This window comes from Pogoniulus pusillus, chromosome 27 (assembly GCF_015220805.1).
Source record: "Pogoniulus pusillus isolate bPogPus1 chromosome 27, bPogPus1.pri, whole genome shotgun sequence".
In the NCBI taxonomy this organism is placed as follows: Eukaryota; Metazoa; Chordata; class Aves; order Piciformes; family Lybiidae; genus Pogoniulus; species Pogoniulus pusillus.
In genome coordinates, this window is record NC_087290.1 from 7,599,457 (window position 1) to 7,621,558 (window position 22,102).

At 53.8% G+C, this 22,102-nt stretch overlaps 3 protein-coding genes across 5 annotated transcripts; all 3 read left to right on the top strand.

The window, feature by feature from the left end:
- Positions 1-1,056: 1,056 nt before the first annotated feature.
- Positions 1,057-5,774, top strand: TBL2 (transducin beta like 2). The gene is made up of 7 exons (XM_064166305.1): positions 1,057-1,238; positions 1,333-1,463; positions 1,563-1,747; positions 2,341-2,492; positions 3,395-3,521; positions 4,341-4,493; positions 5,197-5,774. Exons 1-7 carry the CDS (start codon positions 1,106-1,108, stop codon positions 5,651-5,653), a joined length of 1,338 nt encoding a protein of 445 aa, XP_064022375.1. The 5' UTR covers positions 1,057-1,105; the 3' UTR covers positions 5,654-5,774.
- Positions 5,775-6,352: 578 nt separating this feature from the next.
- On the top strand, positions 6,353-10,694 carry BCL7B (BAF chromatin remodeling complex subunit BCL7B). 2 transcript variants are annotated; one of them, XM_064165979.1, is made up of 6 exons: positions 6,353-6,491; positions 6,924-6,999; positions 7,543-7,639; positions 8,669-8,854; positions 9,066-9,145; positions 9,543-10,694. In XM_064165979.1, the coding sequence occupies exons 1-6, from the start codon at positions 6,400-6,402 to the stop codon at positions 9,633-9,635; spliced, it is 624 nt and encodes a 207-aa protein (XP_064022049.1). In that variant the 5' UTR covers positions 6,353-6,399; the 3' UTR covers positions 9,636-10,694. The 2 variants fall into 2 exon arrangements, with proteins under 2 accessions (XP_064022049.1, XP_064022050.1); XM_064165980.1 differs by having other exon boundaries at positions 8,684-8,854.
- Positions 10,695-10,792: 98 nt separating this feature from the next.
- LOC135187350 (schlafen family member 13-like) lies at positions 10,793-21,077 on the top strand. Of its 2 annotated transcripts, XM_064165978.1 has the most exons (5): positions 10,793-10,861; positions 12,905-14,004; positions 15,235-15,363; positions 16,575-17,331; positions 18,350-21,077. In XM_064165978.1, the coding sequence occupies exons 2-5, from the start codon at positions 12,912-12,914 to the stop codon at positions 19,215-19,217; spliced, it is 2,847 nt and encodes a 948-aa protein (XP_064022048.1). In that variant the 5' UTR covers positions 10,793-10,861; positions 12,905-12,911; the 3' UTR covers positions 19,218-21,077. The 2 variants fall into 2 exon arrangements, with proteins under 2 accessions (XP_064022048.1, XP_064022047.1); XM_064165977.1 differs by lacking the exon at positions 10,793-10,861 and having other exon boundaries at positions 12,226-14,004.
- Positions 21,078-22,102: the final 1,025 nt, after the last annotated feature.

Genomic DNA, 22,102 nt, shown 5'->3' on the forward strand with positions numbered 1-22,102 from the left:
ATAAGCTGAGGACTGAGGGCACGGGTGGGTAGGGGAAGAGAAGAGGCGGGCAGGGCTAGGGCAGGCTCCGGAGCGGGGCAGGGTGAGTGCGCACGGTGAGGGAGCACGGTGAGGGCAGGCTCCGGAGCGGGGCAGGGTGAGGGAGCACGGTGAGGGCAGGTCCCGGAGCGGGGCAGGGTGAGGGAGCACGGTGAGGGCAGGTCCCGGAGCGGGGCAGGGTGAGGGAGCACGGTGAGGGCAGGCTCCAGAGCGGAGCAGGGTGAGGGAGCACGGTGAGGGCAGGTCCCGGAGCGGGGCAGGGTGAGGGAGCACGGTGAGGGCAGGCTCCAGAGCGGAGCAGGGTGAGGGAGCACGGTGAGGGCAGGCTCCGGAGCGGAGCAGGGTGAGGGAGCAGGGTGAGGGCAGGCTCCGGAGCGGGGCAGGGTGAGGGAGCACGGTGAGGGCAGGCTCCGGAGCGGAGCAGGGTGAGGGAGCACGGTGAGGGCAGGCTCCGGAGCGGGGCAGGGTGAGGGAGCACGGTGAGGGCAGGCTCCGGAGCGGAGCAGGGTGAGGGAGCACGGTGAGGGCAGGTCCCGGAGCGGGGCAGGGTGAGGGAGCACGGTGAGGGCAGGCTCCGGAGCGGAGCAGGGTGAGGGAGCACGGTGAGGGCAGGTCCCGGAGCGGGGCAGGGTGAGGGAGCACGGTGTGGGCAGGCTCCAGAGCGGAGCAGGGGGAGGGAGCACGGTGAGGGCAGGTCCCGGAGCGGGGCAGGGTGAGGGAGCACGGTGTGGGCAGGCTCCAGAGCGGAGCAGGGGGAGGGAGAACGGTGAGGGCAGGCTCCGGAGCGGGGCAGGGTGAGGGAGCACGGTGAGGGCAGGTCCCGGAGCGGGGCAGGGTGAGGGAGCACGGTGAGGGCAGGCTCCGGAGCGGGGCAGGGTGAGGGAGCACGGTGAGGGCAGGTCTCGGAGCGGGGCAGTAAATGCCACTCCCGCGCCGCCAGGGGCCGCCCTGCGCGGAGCTGTCAGCGGAGCAGCGCGGAGCAGGCGCGCTGGGCCCCGCCGGGGCGGGGCGGGCCGGGGTGGGTTGGTCGGTGCCGCCCCGCTGAGGTGGCGGCGGCGGCGGGAAGATGGAGGCGGCGATGCTCGGCGGATTGGTGCTGCCAGGCGCCCTCGCCCTTCTCCTCATCCTCCTCTTGCTGCTGCTGGCGGCCGTGCTGCGCCGCGCCACCTCCCGGGGGCTGCCTGGCGTTCCGCCGGACGGTGAGTACCGGGCATACTGCGTGGGGACCGGGGCATGGGCTGGCCAGGCCCGGTAGCAATGAGCCCAGCTGACCTGACCGTCCGCTCCTCGCAGGCTCCAAGGCGAACGGCCACGCCGTTGGCAGACCGGAGGAGCACAGGAAAGCGAAGCAGCAGGCGCGGACCCGGAGGGACAAACCGCAGCAGCACAACTTCACGCACCGGCTGCTGGTCGCCGCCCTCAAGGTACCGGGTGTGTCTCGGTGCCCCGCCGGCGCCTCCGGCCCCACCAGAAGTCCCTCTCCAATCCTCTTCCTGCCCGCTGTGACTGCGCTCTCTCCGTAGGGTCACAGCGGCTCTGTCTCCTGCTTGGACTTCAGCAGCAACGGCAAGTACCTGGCGTCGTGCGCCGACGACCGCACGGTCCGGCTGTGGAGCACCCGGGACTTCACGGCCCGTGAGCACCGCTGTCTGCGCGCCAACGTGGGGCTGGACCACGCCGAGCTTGTTCGCCTCAGCCCCGACTCTCGGTACGGCCAGATCTCCCCACACCTCGTCCTCGGCCCAGGGACCACTTGGAGAGCGTTGGCACCAGGATGTCCTTGTTGGCAGAGCCCAAGCCTTGGATGGGATCAGTGGTGTGTCATGTGGGTCATGGAGATGACATCCCTCACAGAGACATAGCAGTGCTGATTTGTGGCCTCTTGCAAAAGCAGCTGCCACTTTAACGCGGATCTCAGGGCAAATGTGGCACTGCCCAGCTTGCTGCACCCATGCAGGTGACTCTGCAGCTGGGTTAAGCTGCTCTGCTGGGCTGGGGAGAGAGCTTTTGCTGGCTGGGAAGGTTGATGGAAGCCTTAGCACTTTGTGAAGTGGCCTCTTTTAGAGAGAGGAAGGGACCTCATTTCCAGATGGAGAGTAATAAAGTCTGTTCTTTTCCATTCAGTGCTGCACTTGAGCTAACACAGGGAGAGAACTTGATGCCCCTAAAAAGCACACAGCTTTTTATCTGCCAGCATATCCCTTTCCCCAGCTGCCACCAAAGGAGCTGTTCTGTTACCTGGTGTAGCTCAGCTGAGCTCAGGTAGCCTCTTTCTTAATGGTCCAGTCTGTCTTTCCACAGGGCCTTCATTGTTTGGCTGGCCAATGAAGAGACTATTCGTGTCTATAAAATGACTAAGAAGGATGATGGCAGCTTCACCTTCACTGCATCTTCTGGGGACTTCCCAAAGAAGCACAAGGCTCCTGTCATTAACATAGGAATTGCAGAGACAGGTATAGGAATCTCCTGCTCACTTATTGAGGCTTGAGATCATCTTTAGTTTCCTTGTACAGCAAGAGCTGCTGGGTGGAAAGTGTTGGAGGTTTTGGCATTCTCAAGGCCCATTTTTTGTACCAGTACTTGATTCTCTGTAGTATATTCGTTGTTACTCCTTGGGTTTTGTTTACTGCTCACTGAACTGAAACTTGTCATTTTCAGGCAGATTATGTTCCTGCAAGCACAGAACTAAGTCCATGATACGCACAGTCCCTTGATTGGCATTTTCAGGGTGCTGTTGCAAAGGGGTCTGATCTCAAGAGGAGCACTGCTCTCTGGCCCATCAGTCTCCCTTCAACTAGTCAAAAATAACTATAGTGAGCCTATAGGGGCTGTATTCTACTTCTGGGATCTTCCAGAACAGAGGTTGGGGTTAGAGATGTGTGTTAGTGATGAGGGCTTGGTGGATTAATGTTTCAGGTATGTGACAGTGGGCAGCTGGAAGCAGATGGATTGAGTTTGCCTCTATAATAGGAGAGCAGAGATATTACTGAGACCTTTGTTCAGCTGTGAACAGAACCTGCAGACCTGAAACAAGTAGCTGAAAGATGAGCAGGCAACTGTCAAGGATGAGGTAGAAAAGCAGAAAGCATTGCAAGTGGAAATAAGCAGGGGTCCAGAATGCTGACATGACCATTTACCATGGAACTGTATTTGTAGTCAGCTACCTGCTTGCTTTCTGAGGCTTGAAAGCTACAGGTATGCCCTTCCCTGAGAAACTGACAGTCCCTGAACTTTGGTGCTGGATTTAGTTTTCTTGACTGCCCAGACAGTGGCTGCCCTGCTCAGGGACTGCTCTAGGCCTTTGGTAAGTCTGTAGCAGGGAGCTCTGCTTATCTTTGCTTTTTTTTCCCCTCAGGAAAGTTCATCATGACAGCTTCCAGTGACACAACCATCCTGATCTGGAGCCCGAAGGGTGAGGTCCTGGCCAGCATTAACACCAACCAGATGAACAATGCCTATGCCACGGTGTCACCCTGTGGGAGGTGAGGGGCAGGAGGTATTCGGTGTCACCCTGTAGGAGGTGAGGGGCAGGAGGTATTCCAGGCTGCTCACGCTGCAGGGTCGGAGGCTGCAGGAGTGAACAGGAGCTTTGCTTCTCCCCAGGGCATCATCAGTTCACAGCATCTGCAGTTAGCTGGTATTTTAATGCCGTTTTCAGACATTTTCACATTTTAAAAAGGGATTCTGGCCCCTGAGAGCAGCTCCTCCAGGAGTGCAGACTATAGCCTGCATACTTTTAGTCTCTCAGTGAGTTGCTGTTAACCATGTCTTGAAGAGCTGAGAAGAGCATTGGCCTCAGATAGCAGAGGTGGGACAGCACAGGCAGCACATAAAAACAAACAGCATTTCTGACTTGTTGGTAACCATTTGAAGGTTAATTATACAATTGAAATCTTAATTAGTGGAAGATGGGCTTATCAGGAGAATCTTGTTCTCTGCTCTGTCTCTAACATGTTGCTGCAGGAAGACTCGCTGTGCTCCAGGCTGAGGGAATTTGGGGATCAAAAGCATTTACTTTGCTACTAGGAGTTTCTCATTCCCAAGTGGTTCTGGTCCCTGGTGGCTTTCCTTAGCCTTCCCCTTTACCAGCCTGGTTTCAGTGAAAAGGAAAAATGTTTCATCTGACCAAAGGACCAAAGAAAAGATCTGAAGATAGGAGTCTGGATGGGTCTGCCTCTGCAGAGCCCTGCCTCACACAGGAGAAAGAGAGAGCTGAGCAGAGACCTCTGGGGCTGATCCCATAGCCTGGGTGAAGCAGATGCTCTGTAACAGCCTGTGTCTCTGCTTGTTCGTTCCTGCAGGTTTGTGGCCTCCTGTGGCTTCACCCCTGATGTGAAGGTGTGGGAGGTGTGTTTTGGCAAGAACGGAGACTTCCGGGAGGTGGCCAGGGCTTTTGAGCTGAAAGGCCACACTGCTGGCATACTCTGCTTCTCCTTCTCCAACGACTCCAGGAGGTAAGTGCGTGTCAGCTCCCTTCAAAGTGCTGTCCTTGGGACACGTGAGCTCAGCCCTTCCAGTGCATACCAGAAGCCTGTGCAGGAGACTGCAGTGCTGGGCAATGCTGCCCTGTGTGCTCTCCTGGGAGCCCGGGGTGGCCAAACCCTGGCTGGCTTCTGCCACCTATGCATTCCCCATGGAATTGTTTTGGCTGGAAAAGATCTTCAAGGTCATCAGGCCCAACCATTCTCTACTAAATCTGGTGCTAAACCATGTCACTCAGCACCACATCTCTGCCTCTTTTTAGCACTTCCAGGAATGGAGATTCAGCCTGGGGGGATTATTGCAGTGTTTGAGAAACCTTCCAGTGAAAGCCCAACCTGAACCTCCCCTGGTGCAGCTTGAGGCCATTTCCTCTTGTCCTTTCACTTGCTGTAGAAGACGCTAACCCCCACCTTGCCACAACCTCTCAGGTAGTTACAGAGAGCGAGAAGGTCTCCCTCAGTCTCTATTTCTCCACACTAACCAGCTCCCCCAGCTGCTTTCCTCCCAGCAGTGACCACTGTTCACGCTCTGAGAAGTTAAAGACTGTACGTAACAGCCTCACGCTTCCCAAAAGAGCTCTCTGTCCACAAAGCATTCCTGGTTCACAGCCACGGCAGGGGAAGAGGTGCTGCCCAATTTGCTTGTGCTCACCTGTGCTCTGTCTCCTGGCTGCAGGATGGCGACCGTTTCCAAGGACGGGACGTGGAAGTTCTGGGACACAGACGTGGAATATAAGAAGCAGCAGGATCCGTACTTGCTCCTGACGGGCAAGTGCGAGGTGACAGAGCCTTGTCGCATCGCCCTGTCCCCCGACGCTCACGTTGTCGCCATCTCCAGTGGCACAGACATTGTTGTGTACAACACAAGGAGAGGAGAGGAGGAGGAACGCTTCACAGGCGTGCATGGACAGTGCATAACAGACTTGGCTTTTGACACTACCAGCTGCTACCTGGCCTCAGCTGGGGACCGAGCCATCCGTATCTTCCACAACACTGCTGGGCACCGGGCCGTGGTGGAGGAGATGGAGACCATGCTGAAGAAAACTGGCAGCAAAGCCACCCGGGAGAGACTGGAGCAGCAGATCTCCAGCGCCCGCAAAGCGCTGGCCGCAATCCATGGCAAGAAGCACTAATGTCCCAGGGTGGTGGCATGTCCTGTCTCTCTGTGGTCGCAGGCATCCATGTTCCACCTTTGGGGACTGACTTGTTTTTTAATAACTGAGCAACTTTTAATAAAGGAGTGTGCAGACTGTGTGCCCAGCATCTTCCTCGTGTGCTTTCTGCCTGCAGCAGAGAGCATCTGCCTGGGGAAAGTTTGGGACAATCAGTGTAGCCTCAGGGTGACACTTGTTTCCTTGTCTTCAGCCGCTTAGTGATACCCCATGGGAGCGAGAGCTCAGGCAGTGCCAGTGAGGTCTGATGGGCTTAGAAAAGGAGGTTTGGTGGCTTTGTGCTTTTTTGCAGAAGTGCTCAAGACAGATTTTGTGGCTAAAAGGGGTTTCTAATGCAGGGGCAGAGCTTTGATGCTTCTGCCTGCGTACCCTTCCAGCACTGTCGGCAGCGCCAGGCGATGCCCAGCCGCTGCGGCCGCCGTGGGGCGCCTCGCCGGGCGCGGTAAGCAGGACTAGAGGCTCCCCGAGCCGTGCGTAGCGCTGGGCGGGTCCTGCCCAAAGCCAAGATGGCGCCGGCGGCGTCGCCCCGCCCCTTTAACCACAGAAGGGCGGGTCGGCGTGCGCACGCGCACTGGTCGCTGCCCCCCCCCCGGGCGTGGGGAGCGCCGTGACGCAGCGGCGCAGGGCGTGGGCGGGGCGGGGCGCGCGCATGCGCGGCGCGGGGCGGCGGGTGCTGCGGAGCCGGGGCTGCCGGGGCTGCGGGCGCCATGTCGGGCCGCTCGGTGCGCGCCGAGACCCGCAGCCGCGCCAAGGATGACATCAAAAAAGTGATGGCGGCCATCGAGCGCGTCCGCAGATGGTGAGAGGCGGGGCGGCGGGGGGGAGGGGGTGGGGCCTGCCCGGCGTGCAGCCAATCACCGCACCACACGGCTGCCGGTGGAGGTGCTCCGGTGGCGATTATCCAATCAATGTGCTGCTCGGGCTGGCGGGTGGGGATAGCGAAGCAGCAGCCAATTAGCTCGCTTCGTCTGCCCGGGTATGCAAGGGGAACAGGAAGCAATGGTGACCGGCGGGCGGCTCGACCAATCACAATGGGGTATGGGGCGGCTAGGGGGCGGGCGCGGCACCGCTTTGATTGGCGTCGCCCTGACCCAATAGAGATGTGGCGGGCGGGGCTTGTTGCCGCGGTAGCCCCGGGTCCCGCTTTGTCAGCCACAGCCCGTTTTGGCCGGGGGTGCTGGGGGAGAGTGGGCTGGGCGGCCTGGTGCCATTGACAGTTGTGTCCGCACAGGGAGAAGAAGTGGGTGACGGTGGGTGACACTTCCCTGCGGATATTCAAGTGGGTGCCGGTGGCGGACAGCAAGGAGGTGGGTACCGCGAGGGGCTGGAGCCGAGCCGGGAGCTGCCGCCTCCAGCCGCTGCTGAGCGGCACTTGGAGGAGACTGGAGGCTCCCCGGTGCGTTATCGGGGCAGCTCTGGCAGCCGCCCGCCGGGATCGGTGCAGGCTTGCAGGATTGAGCCTGGACGGCAACAGCTCCCACGGATCTGCCATAGTCTGCCGTTACCCTGCCGCTATCCAGCCTTCCTGGTGGATTCTTGCTGGTTTTGTCTCCTGTGCCTGACCTCACACACTTACAGTCTGCAGCCCTTTTTGCCTTAATCCCCAGAGAAACTGAGTTTTGTATGTTGGTCCTCCTCGATACGTGTCAACTCCATCTTCTAGTCCTGATTCTGAACACTTCACAGATGAGTTTTTGCTTCTCAGTGACAAAAGTGCCCCAAAAAAGTAAACATCTGCATCCTTGCATCCCTCTGGGCTGCTGAGAGAGAGGAGAGAGCAGTTTGTGCATCCTCTTGCCAGTGGTGAGCTCTTCTAACCTTGTGTTGATGTTTTTCTTTCCCTCCTCAAGAAAGAGAAATCCAAATCAAGTAGCAGTGCTGCCCGAGAACCCAATGGCTTCCCAGCTGACACCTCTGCCAATTCCTCTCTCCTCCTGGAGTTCCAAGGTGAGTCTGTCTGAGCCCCCTTCAAGCTAGGGAGAGACTCTGAAGCTTTGCAGAAGCTAGAATGTTGCTGGCTTATGTGTGCTACGTAAATTGGGAAGAGCAGGGTGTGTCATCAGTGCAGGCTTGTGTTGATCTGGCTCTGCACTGGCCCTACTGAAACTATTCATTCTAGCTGCCAGCAAGAATTGTAATCATTTGCTTCTGAAATTTTCCTGTGGGAAGCTTCTTGTGAAACTGGAGGAGTAGGGGTGAGGCCAGTAGCTGCCTGCAGCTGAGCCTCCTGCTCTTGTGTGGACCTTCGCATGAAAGGGCAGAAGTTCTTCTTGACCTTGCTCTTGATCCTGGAACACTGCAGCCAACCACAAGCAGAGTTCTGTGGTGGAGCCAAGCCAGGCTGAGGTAGCAATGGGCCCCCTGATGGAGCAGTGCATGTGCCTGTCCCCAACATCTCCCCTTGGCTGTCAGTGTGACCAAGGAAAATCAGGGAATGCGTTGGTATTTCCAGTCAATGTGAGAAGGTTAGCATAGCAGGCTGCAGTTTGGGACCTGGAAAAGCTGTGTGCCTGGACTGCCTCCCTGTCCAGAGGCAGGTGCTGAGCGTTGCTTCTGGTGTCAGATTGCTATCTTGCAAGCAGACGAGGTGTAAAACCCCAGTACACAGGCAAGGGTTCTCTTGTTCCCAAATGCCTTGGGCCCTCATAAGCTGCAGACGTGAGGCTTGGCAGCAGTGGTTTGTATTGCACCTGTGTCTTCTGCTTGTTCTTTCTGATTAGCTCCAGACCACTCTGTCTGCTCAGACTTATTCCCTGGGCAGAAGCACCCCCTCCCATGGGCCAGCTGTGTATCTGATGCCAGTTGTGTCCCCATGAGGAGTCCTGTACCCAGCAGTCCTTTGATGATGGATGACAGTGAATCTTCTGTACTCTTACCTGCCTCCTGACTGTGTTGCTTCCTTCTGCCTAAGACCCTGGCTTGCACTGCCACCTCTGGTTGCCTGTGCCTCTGGGTCAAGGTGCTCTTCTTCACTAGGTGCTGTTTCTGCAGATGAGAACAGCAACCAGAGCTCCCTGTCTGATGTCTACCAGCTCAAGGTGGACAGCAGCCCCAACTCTAGCCCCAGTCCCCAGCAGAGCGAGTCCATGAGTCCTGCCCACACATCTGACTTCCGCACGGACGACTCGCAGCCACCCACACTGGGGCAGGAGACGCTGGAAGGTGGGTGCTGGGCTGGGAAGGAAGGAGGTGGGTGGCTGAACTTGGCAAAGGGCCTGCTGGAGCTGGAGCTTGTCTGGTGGGTGGCTGAGGCACTGCTGGAAGTGGACAGGGCAGCAAAGACTCTTGCCTTCTGCTGGAAGTCTCTTCTGGCTCAGCACTGACTGCTGTATTTTTGGGTCGTCACTTTCATTAACCCTTCTGTTCTCCCCAGAGCCCTCCCTGCCTTCCTCGGAAGTTGCAGATGAGCCTCCCACTCTCACAAAGGAAGAGCCAGTCCCCCTTGAGACTCAGGTAAGGGAAGTGGGGGTTGAAACTACCTCTAAATGCACATGGACCCAGTTTGGCCCTTTCACTGGCATTGCTGCCCCTTGTAGCAGAGACATCTGGAGATAGACTTCTTTGGCAGTCCCAAAGTGCCTTCCAGGAGCTCCTCTAAACCTGAGCTGTCCCCTTGGTTCAGTGCAGGTGTTAAAGTGTGAAGAAGGGTTATGGAGGTGGAGTAAAACCAGGATTCTAGCTGACTTCAGGACTGAAGTGGATTCTCACTCCTGGTGCCCTGGGGCTGCCTCACAGATGAAAGCCAGAGGTGTCCCCACAGCATGGCACAGCCTTGTGGCTTGCTGGTGTGGCTTGGTAGGCCCACTGAGCTCCTGTCACTGCCTGTGACCTCTTCCTCTGTCTCTTGCAGGTAACTGAAGAGGAGGAGGACTCCGGTGCACCACCTCTGAAGAGATTTTGTGCCGATCAGAACTCTGTGTGCCACACGGCCTCGGAGAGCTAGCCTGCCGGTCGTCCCCGGGGAGAGCGCCTTCGCCAGCCCCTCGCAGAGCCACCCGCCCTCCCGTGGGGGTCGGGGTGCTTCCCTCCAGCCTGCTCCTTCCCCAGGAACGGGCACTCCTGCCACTTGCCATCCAGCCTGCCCTGCTGCCCAGTCCTTCTCTGGAGGGGCAGGAGCTTCCTGCCAGCCCTAGCCCCCTGGGTGATGTGGCTTACCACCAGTACCTGCAAACTTGCCTCTATTTATTGGCTCCCTCTCTCCCTGCTGACCTGTCCCGTAGTGTGGGGGTCTCCAGTGGGTGTGTGTAGGAGGAGTTCTCCACAGGGCTCCCCGCTCTCCGTGGCCACCCAGGGTACTGGCATCTGCTGTTTGCCTACTCCTGGCTCCTCTTCCCACTCTCCCCACAGTGCTGGGGACTGGAGAGCCGCTTTCCACCTGCAGGAAGGGATCTGCCTGCTCCCTTGTGAGCTTAGGTGGGGATGCCTAGGGGCGGTGGAGGGGGAGGACGAGTCCTTCCCTGCCCTGGCAGGGATGGGATCCGCTGGGACGCTGTGCAATAAGCTGCTAGTTTAAGCCATTAGTGTTGGGAAAGACGGGAGTGCCCCCGCCTCGAGGAGGGCACGTACCGACCTGCCCCCTGCTGTGCCACTGGGTGCTGGTGAAGCCCCTGCTGGGCACATCCCCGTCCCAGTTCCCCGAGAACCAGCAGAGCAGCGGGAGCCGCTCTCCTGCGCCCGGGAGACCCCTGCCCCGGCCTAGGTACCCCCCGTCCCGGGACGGGGCTGGATGCGGCAGGGTGCCGGTTCCCCTCTGTCTGCGCCCCCACCCAAGGAAGCCAGTTTGCCCCGGGGCTCTTCCCGCTGCCTGCCCTTCCCGTGCTCCCGCCGCCAGTCCCCGGCCCGCAGCCCGCCCCCGGTTTCCCTACCCCCCGCCGCCACTGCATGTCCCGCCGAGTCTGTGATCGAGCCTGGCGAAGCCGAAGGCGCGGCCGCGCGTGGAAGTGGAAAGTTATTTTAGCACTGAATAGAATATTTTTAAAATTAAACTATTTGAAATAACGGAGCTCGGCGTTTGCGCAGCGCAGCGGAGCGGAGCTCGGCGGCTGCGGGGCGGGCGGGGCCGGCGCCGGCGGGAAGTTCAGGCGGGAGCGCCGCGGGGAGCTGCGTCTCGCCTTTCGCCTTTCCGCCGCGGCCGCGGCTAGCTCGGTGCCCCTCTCAGCCCTTCGGAAGGTAGGACTCTGCTTGGGCTTCTTGTCCCTCGGTGGGCCGCAGGGGGATATGTAGAGGAACCCCTAACCGAGCCGGCGGCAGCAGCGTGAGGTACCCGAGATCCCCCACCCCGGGGCAGCGCAGCCGCGACCTAGCCGAGAGGGGTATCCCCCGGCCCGGGCCTGCCGTCGCCGGGGCCGTGCTTTGCAGCGCAGGCCTGGCGTCCCTGGGGAGCGGCCGATAGAACGGCGCCGAGGAAGGGTCCCAGGCAGCTGGGGGCTGATTTGTGCGTAGCTTCGAGCTGACTGCTAGAGTCAAGCACGCAAAAGAGCTCCATAAATCCGCGTCGTGAGCGGCTGCGGGGGACTGTAAGGCTCTGGCTTTGCTTTGCTCTTGCGTCGCAAACACTGGTGTTTATTTTTGAGTTTACTAAGTGGTTTCGAGATAAGCAGCTGGCAGCTGTCACTAGTGGTGTCCCTCAGGGATCAGTGCTGGGCCTCATCCTCTTTAACATCTTCATAGATGATCTGGATGAGGGCATGGAGTCAGTCATCAGCAAGTGTGCAGATGACACTAAGCTGGGGGCAGATGTGGCTGAGTTGGAGGGCAGAAGGGCTCTGCAGCAGGACCTTGACCGCCTGGACAGATGGGCAGAGGCCAATGGGATGGCATTCAATAGCTCCAAGTGCAGGGTGCTGCACTTTGGCCACAACAACCCCATGCAGAGATACAGGCTGGGGTCAGAGTGGCTGGAGAGCAGCCAGACAGAGAGGGATCTGGGGGTGCTGATTGATACCCGCCTGAACATGAGCCAGCAGTGTGCCCAGGTGGCCAAGAGAGCCAGTGGCATCCTGGCCTGCATCAGGAATGGTGTGGTCAGCAGGAGCAGGGAGGTCATTCTGCCCCTGTACTCTGCACTGGTTAGACCTCACCTTGAGTCCTGTGTTCAGTTCTGGGCCCCCCAGTTTAGGAGGGACATTGAGATGCTTGAGCGTGTCCAGAGAAGGGCAACGAGGCTGGGGAGAGGCCTTGAGCACAGCCCTACGAGGAGAGGCTGAGGGAGCTGGGATTGGTTAGCCTGGAGAAGAGGAGGCTCAGGGGAGACCTTATTGCTGTCTACAACTACCTGAGGGGTGGTTGTGGCCAGGGGGAGGTTGCTTTCTTCTCTCAGGTAGCCAGCGCCAGAACGAGAGGACACAGCCTCAGGCTGCGCCAGGGGAGATTTAGGCTCGAGGTGAGGAGAAAGTTCTTCACTGAGAGAGTCATTGGACACTGGAATGGGCTGCCCGGGGAGGTGGTGGAGTCGCCGTCCCTGGGGCAGTTCAAGGCAGGATTGGACGTGGCACTTGGTGCCATGGTCTAGCCTTGAGCTCTGTGGTGAAGGGTTGGACTTGATGATCTGTGAGGTCTCTTCCAACCTTGGTGATACTGTGATTTTGCTGGTGCAGAAGTTTGAGGGGAGGGGAAGGGAAGAGATTCCTTTCTCCTCCCTGTAAGGAAGAGATTTTGGGCTCTGAGGGTGGTGAGACACGGACCCAGGATGCCCAAAGAGGTGGTGGATACCCCATCCCTCGAAACAGCTTGGACAGGGCTCTGAGCAATCTGCTCTGGGTGAAAATATGCAAGGGCTTGAGTTTACAAGGGCTCGTAGTGATAGAATGGAGGGAAACGGCTTTAAGATGGAAGAGGGTAGACTTAGACTGGAGATAAGGAGGATATTCTTTAGAGTGAGGGTGGTGAGACACTGGAACAGGTTGCCCGGGCAGGCTGTGGTTGTGTTCAAGGCTGGGCTGAATGGAGTCTTGAGCAACCTGATCTAGAAGTTTCAATCCTACATGGCATGGGAATTTGAACTAGGTGATCTTTAAGGTCCCTTCCAACCATTCTGTGACTCTGCAGGAGGGTTGGACTAGATGACCTTTAAAGGTGCCTCCTAACCCAAAGCTATTTGATGCTAATGATGATGAAATCTTCATGTGTGACCCTAAGCCAAAGACAGACGGATTCATTTCTCACACTGTCATGTGTAATCAAGAAGTGGTTGTTATTAATTTGTCATTTCAGGTTCAGGATGGCCAACCAAGAAGGGGAGCTGCTGGTTAATTTGAAAACAGACTATCCTGATCTGGTGGTAGATATTGGGAAAATAGGAGACATATCCAAAAAGCAGACCTCTGACAAAGGGAAGAAACAAATAAAGAAGCTTTGTACAGCAGTTTGTGCAGTGCTGAACTCAGGAGGAGGAATAGTGAGGATGGAGAGTGAAGACGAGAATTACAGCTTAAGGGCGCACGGCATCGGTGATAACATAGAGAAGAACCTTAGGGAGCTCATGAAGCCTGCCAGGATCAGTGAATACTTAAAGTGGGGGCAGCGGCAGAATCACTTACTTCTTTTTGTTAAAACATGGAGCTGTGGGGATCCAGAGCAGAAAACTGGAGCCGCACTGGGACGTATCTGTAGCCCGAGCACTGGTTTATTCTTTCGATGCAACACTTCGGTTTTCCCTATGTCTTCAGGTCATGCTGCTGAATTTTTGAGGAAGAAAAGATGGAACAAGGACAGTGATGAGAATGGGGCAAGTGCTAAGAAAATTAGGCTGGATTTTGATGGGGGAGCAAGTGACACCTCTCGGAACATCGAGGAGGACAACATCCAAGATGCTGTTGTCTGTTTTTTAAAGAGAGACAGACTGATGTTTGGGGAGGTCTTGGATTTCACAGAGACAACACATATTGAATTTAAGAACTTTGCTACAGAGGACATCGTGAATTACATCAAAAGAACCCTGCAAAAATATGTCTCTGCCTTTGCAAACACTCAGGGTGGTTGTTTAATTTTTGGAGTGGATGATGATAGCACTGTCGTTGGATCCCATCATGAAGTGCAGAAAGAAGCTTTAGAAAAAGCAGTGGCTGATACCATAGCCTCGATGCTCATCCATCACTTTTGTGGCTCTCGGGCTGGTGTGCAGTTTGAGACCCACATCCTGGGTGTTTATGAGGAGACAGGGAGCTTGAAGGGCTACGTGTGTGCTGTGCGAGTTAAGCCCTTCTGCTGCGTTGCTTTTGGTGGTAAACCTGAGTCCTGGATGGTGACAGGTGACAAGATCGAAAGACTGAGCTTGATGAGATGGATAGAGCTGATGACAGATGCAGACCCAGGTAGAATCTGCTTCTACATTACTGCCAGTTTAATTTCTGCCATGGTTTGTAAACTTACAGGAAGAAAGACCCAGTTTCTTTTGTTCCATGATCTCACCCAAGCTTGGAGAGCCACAGGCACCAGGGGTGATGGTATGGGAACTGGCCTCAGCAAACCATTCTGTGAAGTGTTACTCTCTGAACTGGTCCAGTAGGACTTTTTGAAGCACTTCCAAAATAAGCCTTCCCAGGGATCCCATATGCCCCTAATGATAGTGGAATAACTCTATGTCTCCATGGGACTTACAGTAGAATAAGTCTGAATCTCCATGGGGCTTCCATTACTCTTAATGAGGATTGCAGAAAACTTTTGAAGCTGGCTTTACCTGTTCAGATCCTGAGGAGGGAGGGTTGTCCTGGTGGAAAGCTGGCCCATTTTAGGTGCCTAAAATGGTTTTATTTGGAAAGACAAATGGGCCTTACAGGTGCAGATCCCCAGGGTTCAATATACTAGCAAGGATTTATCTCCATGCCCTGATGTGTGTGGGTGATCCAGCATCTTGGCACAAGCTGCATGCCAGCACTGAAGTACAGTCATTTTAGCTGTAATGATGATTTCAAACTGACCTGCAGCCTTTCTTGTCCTTTACCCTTATCAAGTCCTAACAGCCTCTGTAATGAAGTCAAGGCTACAAGGTTAGCTAACAGAACCTGGTCAGTTACCTCTTCAGACATCATCTTGAGGCTGACAAAAGTCCTTTTGAGTCTGCAGCTCAGAAAGCAGAGCTCAGTCTGCAGCAGGTTGCAAGCCACCCTTTTCCCACAGCTCATGTAGGAGGCCTACTAAAGCATCACTTTGCACACCTGGTGTGGTTCTGTGGTTGTTAAAGGCTCTTTTGAAGGAGCAGGGGTGCAAGGCCTTGCTTGGTTTAAGGTGTGTTGTCCCCCTTCATTGTGAAATCCTTCCCCTTTGAAACCTATCACTGCATTAAAAGAGGCAGATTTAGGAAGATATGTTTTACACTGAGAATGGTAAACCACTGGTGTTTAAGGCCAGGCTGGATGGGGCTCTGGCCAGCCTGATTTGGGTAGGGTGTCCCTGCTCATGGCAGGGGGGTTGGAACTAGATGATCCTTGTGGTCCCTTCCAACCTTGACTGACTCTGTGATTCTGTGCCCCATCCCTGGACTTTCAAAATTCATATGGAAGGATTTTGATGGGTGTAACTTTTTTTTTTTTTCTTTCCCCAAGATCTTTCAGCTCTGCCTGATAAATTTGAGAATGAGCTCAGCTTGGCAGATGGTCCTCCTCTTATCAGACCAGTTTATTCAAAAGCTGGTCTCCCTTGTGTGTCTGAACTCCAGGAATCCCTCTACCCAGGTAAGCCATTTGTCATGGATGGGTTTTTGAAGCTAAGGTTGGATTTCACAGAACATCTAAGAAGATAATGTATAAATACAAACTTGTTGGCAAACAACTGTGTAGGCTATCTGAAAGATACTCTAAGAATGTTAATTTCCCTGATTTTCAGGTGTTTCTATCTCTTCCCTCATTTTTGCCAAGTATAACCCCTCATGCACCCAGTTGCTGTCCCTGGGGTTTGAGCACTGCCTGCCCCCTGTTATGCTCAGAACAGAGAACTCCAACAGAGTTCAGTAAACACAACATGTTTCAAAGAAGTTATAGTTCTCACTTACCCTTCAAACCTGTCCTGTTCAGCTCTGGGGCTGCATCTCTTTATCTGACCATCTGAGAGCTACTGCTGGCCTTAATATTTCCTGTATCCCACATCTTGAGATCTTTGCTGTCCTGCCAGCCTTGTATTTCTGCACCCTGTATCACCATGCTGTAGGCAGAAAGATCTCAGCCTGTGCAGAACACTGTTGCTACTGACTCCATTCATTGATGGTTGCTATTCACAGCCACCTGGTTACTAGGGATAATTCTATTACAGAGCTAACCAAACCTCCAAACAGGTCCACAAAAAGCCAAACGAAGGCAGCAGGCAAGCCTCAGACCCAAGGGCTTGCAAGCTCAGTACACTGCCCACTGTTTGGTACAGGCAATACAACACTGCTGGTCCATAGGGCTAAGCACCAAGTGTTGAGGTGTGGGGTGTTTAATCAACTTAAGCATTTATCTCACCCAGGAAATTAGTTGTGCCACTCTGCTTGCTGCCACAGGGGAACTTCAGGCAGGGACACATAAGGCAAAGCAAAGTTCAGCCTTTCCATGCAGGGGTGGAGAACCTTGATTTATGTTCAAGGTGAAGAGTCTGATTATTTCAGCAACACTTCAGCTATAAAAGCAGGTTGCTGAGCAACAGATAACTCCCACATTCCAAGTCCTAAAAGACCAGGAAATAGAAATAGCCAAGGGCAATGTAAATCCTATCACATTTAAGCAGAGCAGGCCTGTGGCTTTAGGTCAAGGTCTGAGACATATGGAAGAGATGCCACATTCCAGGTCCCTGTGCAGTACCAGAACCACTCCAATTAGCAGCAAAGATGCTTTCTCATTAAAACTGATGTTAATTGCTTGCTGTACTTTGGTTTTGCAGTTTTTTGGTCGTTTGTTTTTTTCTTTTCTAGTGGGTTCTGATGAAATCAAATGGCAGCCAGAAGCCATCTGCACCGAGCTGTTCTCAGACTATCCTGGGTTACGTGGTTTAATGAAAACCCAAATCCAGTCACGTAAGAAGGGGATACTGATCTTTTCAAGGAGTTGGGCTGTTGAGATTGGATCACAGAAAACCCAGGATGTTGTGTGTGATGCCCTCTTAGTAGCTAAAGATGCATACCCAGTATTGTATACTGTGGTCAAAGAGGTCTCTCATGCCGCATCCGAATACTCGCGAGACACCGCTCGTGCGTTAAAGCAGAAACTGGTCAACGATGGGGGGTGTGCTATAAAGTTGTGTGTGCTTCACCAAGTACTGCACCTGAATGACATACAAGATCAGATGGAAGTTGAAGACAGTGACATTCCCCAGCAAGACAACCAGCCAGAACTGCATAGTAACAGCAGCTTGTACCCAGAGGATTACACCCTCACCTCCAGCGGCATCTCTGCCTTCCTGCGTGCGCTTGTGATTGTTGTCCTGTGCTTTAAGTCCTACTTGAGTGACTATCTTGGCTGTGAGATTTTCAACCTTCTCACTCTGAAACAGTATGAGCTGCTCTCCAAGAACCTGCACAAAACCAGGGAGCTGTTTGTCTTTGGTCTTCCTGGAACAGGGAAAACAATTGTGGCTTTGAAGAACATTGAAAGAATAAGAAACATTTTTCAGTGTTCTCCAACGGAGATACTCTATATCTGTGAAAATACTCCCTTGATGAAGCTTGTGAGGTAAGCAGTAAAATGTGCTTTCTCTCTTTCTCTCTCTCTCTGTCTCTCTCTCATTTCATCCTGTACATACAGCACAAGCCCTGCTGATTTTACATCTGTGTGCCAGACAGATAGCTTTGGCTAACAGAGACACACAATAATCATCTCAAGGAAGTTGTTAATACTGAAAGTATTGCTGAGCTGAGCTCTGGCCCAGATCCAGCTTTTACTGGCTGCAGTGAGAATCCCACATTCAATCACTGCTGGGTTGTGTTAGACCTTCAAGAGAGAGTGGCCTTAGTTTAACAGCCTGTTATGGCTGCTGCTGACACCAGAACTACCCACCTGCCTTTCTCTGTCGTTGCCCCAATACTGCCTGCATTTGTTTGCTGCAGGCTTTTGTGGAGCTGTGCAAGGAACTGGACCTTGGGCCTGGGCCATCTAGACAAGGAGAACAGAAACTAATGTCCTTTTGGTGGAGGATTTCAGGCAGAGTAGTTCCCCAGTCCTTTCCTGCTGCATTTCCACTTGTGTCAGCATGAATTGGTCAGCAGCCCACCATGGTGGACAAGGCACCTTGTGTCAGGGAACAGCAGCAGGTCTGCCACCAGCAGGCAGATGTGGTACCAGTCTCTGCTTACCCTGGGGAGAATAGGGAACTGACCCTTTGCACTTGGGCACCCGTGCAGCCTTTGCTGGGCCAGGGAAAGCAGGGCAGAGGGACAGTCCATGGAGTCCCCCTGTAGAAGGAGTGGGCTCCAAGGGTAGATCCGAAACCAGTTGGTGGGAGCTGTGCAACAAGGGCTGTGCAAGGGCAATCCCATAGAATAAACATTCCACTGGGAAAATGCTACAGTATCCTGCAGCTGAGGTAGGGAGTTCTGCATTTTGGGACAGGATGCAGCAGTAACTCTTCAAGCAAGAGCCAACTGAGAAATGGAGGCAGTCATTTTGGGTTTGTCTAGCCACATGTTTTTATTACCCGTACTCAGGTTTTGGCTTGGGGATTTTTTAGGTTGGGTTGTTTGTTTGTTTTCAGAAATGAGAACTGTCGGTCTGTGACACGTGCTGCCTTCGTCAAGAACACATTCCCAGACGTGAAATACATCATGGTTGATGAAGCTCAGAATTTTCGTTCTGAAGACGACTGGTACCAATATGCCCAACAGCTGGTCAAGGAAAAAAATGGCATTTTGTGGGTCTTCCTGGATTTCTTCCAGTCCACTCACCCATTTGGTTGTGGTCTTAACATTTCACAGCTCTATCCTCAGGAGTGGTTGACCAAAGTTGTCCGTAATGCCAGGCACATATACGATGTCGTGTTTGAGCAGATGAGGATAATCCTCAAGGAGCGTAAGAACGAGGCTGTAATACCCTATGAGGTGCTGGAAAGGTTGTTTGGAGAGGCTCAATGTGCCCATTCCTTGCCAGGGAGCTGCATAATGAAAGAAGATATGGAAACAGAAGAAATGTTAGATTATGTGAGCAGGCAGTGCCACAGCTACATCCAGCAAGGCTACCCCATGAAAGATATCGCAATCCTGTGCAGTACATATGAAGCAGCGGAGAGCTTCAGGGAGATGTTGAAAAATAAGCTAAACACACCAGATGCAAATAAGAAATGCAAGGTGAGGTTGGTCTTGGGGCAAGCAGAGAATGTTTCAGATGATGTCATTGTTATCGACAGCATCCGACGCTTCTCAGGCCTGGAAAGGAAGCTTGTGTTTGGCATCCATCCTGTGCCTGCACAAGAGGAGGTAGCTTCCAATCTTTTGCTCTGCCTGGCCTCCAGAGCCAACACCAAACTCCATGTGCTGTATCACAAGGATAATACATTCTTAAGAAATGATAGTTTGCTCTTACCCAGGACTGTAGATTCTGGAATGCTTCACTTGTATTTTAAGTAGTGGTATTACAGGGCAGCCTTAAGAGTTGTTCCTTTTTTTAATGTCCTTTCTGCAAATCTATGCAAAAAAAAAAAATCAGTGATTTTTAAAATGCAACTTCAGAGATCTCTCTATGTAATGTGTTTCATCATGTGTAGGCATTTAGGGTGTCATAAAAGCAGTTTTAATTAAAGGACATTGCCACCTGGAGAGAACAAACTGCTGAAGATGACAGTTGCAGGAGGAAGTCAACAATTGCAAACAGTTGGAGATTTGTACTTCCATATTCTGAGCTGGATCAGTGCTACCACTGCAGCTACCAGTGGGTAGGAAGCACAGCAGGAGCCATCCTTATTTACATTCTTACTGGTACAAATACTTCAAACTCTGCTCTTTTTTTTTTTTCAAAGGTGGGGAGATTTTTGTCAGTTTTCAGCCAAATCATCTCTTTCCTCATCCAAAAAAAAGACAGAGCCACAGCTTGCTTTTGGGAGTGGTGGTGACCACCTTTACCTCTGCTGGGAGTGGGTTTGTGGTCACATTGAGTGATCCTAAATGCAGGTTTCTGCCCATGGAGGCAGTTCTGGCCCCAGCAGGGCAGTCCCAAACCTCTCATAAGCAGCCTTGGGTGTGCAACAGTGGAACGAGTTGGGAGCCCCAGGGTTGGAGTTTTATTTGAAGTCTTTAGCTTTGGTGAGCTCCACCTTGTCACACAGTTGTGCAGGTTCTGGTGCTGGCATGAAGGGAAGCAGAAATCTGTTTCCTGGAGGAGACAGTGCAAGATCACAGAATGGCTGAAGTGGGAAGAGACCTCTGAGCATCTTCTCTAGACCCCTGATCAATTAGGGACTCTTGCCCAGTGTCATGGTCAGAGGGCTTTTGAGTATCTCCATTGGCTCTAGGCAACCTGTGCCAATGCTCAGTCACCCTCACAGCAGAAAGCTGCTTCCTGATGCTGAGAGAACTCCTGTGTTTCCAGTTGTGCCTGTGGCCTCTGCTGCTGTCACAGGGGACCACTGGACAGCTTGGATCTGTCCTCTTGGCACCTTCCCTTTGGATATTGAAACACACTGATGAGATCTGCCTGAGCCTTCTCTCCTCCAGGCTGAGCCATAGCAGCTCTCTCAGCCTTTTCTCACCGGAGAGATGTTCCAATCCTTTCATCATCTTCTTCATGGCCCTCCCTTGTATTCTCTCCATGTCCATGTCTGTTCTGTACCGGGGAGCCCAGAACAAGCCACAGTGCTCCAGTTGTGACCTCACCAGTACTGAATAGAGGAGAAGGACCCTCTCATCAGTAGTGTTTTTTGGCCGTGAGGGCACTTTGCTAGCTCAAGCTCAACCTGGTGTCCACCAGGATCCTCAGCATTTGCATCCTCTCAAGCTGTTTAGAAACCAGAGCAAGGCACCAGGACACCTTCATTCTATCTGGGACTATCGAAGTCAAAGAGCAGTTGCAATCGGGCCTGTGTGTTGGCAACCCAGTTCACACTGCTGTGTCAAATTAGAACATAAGCAGTATGGCTCCTCAGACTTGGACTTTGTAAAATTCTGATGGGGATCTACCCCATAATTACATCTTTTTTTTTTTCCCTGCCTCAGATACCAACTGTTTGCTGCCAGAGCTTTGCCAATGTTTGTCTGGCAACACGGTTCCTGTTATTGCCTACTGTGATATTAGAGTTCTTTTTAAAGTGAGGGAATAGTGATGTGATAATGTCAGATTTTACTGGGGGGGGGGAACATATATCCGTTTATTCCTTCTCACTGTGACTCCTGTGCAGTCATGTCAGCTTTCTGCTTTTCTATCACCTGGATGATCTTGGAGGTCTCTTCCAACCTGGTTGATTCTATGATTCTATAATAAATGTCTTTCCCTGATTTGGGATTCTCTGGTGGTTGTTTCAGCCAGCCTTCAAGAACTGAAAATGCAAGAGCCTTGCAACACCTGCAGGATGCACCAAGGAATTTCCACCACAGCTAATGGGCTGAGAAGGAGGAAGATCCAAATCTTACCAGATTTTACACTTCAGGCCGTTGTTCTGCCACCTTAGCGTGGCACAGGATCATAGGATGTTAGGGGTTGGAAGGGACCCAAAGAGATCATCGAGTCCAACCCCCCTGCCGGAGCAGGACAATACTTGATGCCACTCAAAAGTGACTTCACCCTCCTGCAGTATTTAAACTGGTCTTGCCTAGTATTGTAGCCAGGTAGGGGGTGGCCTCTTCTCCCAGGCAACCAGCAATAGAACAAGGGGACACAGCCTCAAGTTGTGCCGGGGAAAGTACAGGCTGGATGTTAGGAGGAAGTTCTTAACAGAGAGAGTGATTGGCATTGGAATGGGCTGCCCAGGGAGGTGGTGGAGGCACTGTGCCTGGAGGTGTTTTCTTTAAGAAGAGACTGGATGAGGCACTTAGTGCCATGGTCTGGTTGACTGGGTAGGGCTGGGTGCTAGGTTGGACTGGATGAGCTTGGAGGTCTCTTCCAACCTGCTTGATTCTATGATTCTATCAGGTAGTGATGGGAGTAAGGAATGGCACAAAGCTAGAAGTGGGTAGATCCAGACTGGGTGTCAGGGTGTCAGGGTATCGGTCTCTTCTCCATACCATACCACAGTACTGGGGGAGCTATGATGTTGGGGGCAGCAGTGGGTTCTCTTCCCTCATAATCGCCACGGGGCTGTTGGGATGGGGAGACTTTGCTCTGGGGGGGCTCCCTCACCCACAGGGGCCAAGGGGACCCCCCCGAAGCCTTCACACCCCCACACGGAGGGACGCGAGAGCCATGCCCCCCTCAGGTGGAGGCCGAGGGACTGCGAGCTGCAGAGGCAGCCGCGTCTTGCCCAGCTGGTGCTCCCGCAGCGGGACCGGACCCGAAAGGCCAGCGGCGGCCGAGCGAGAGCCCA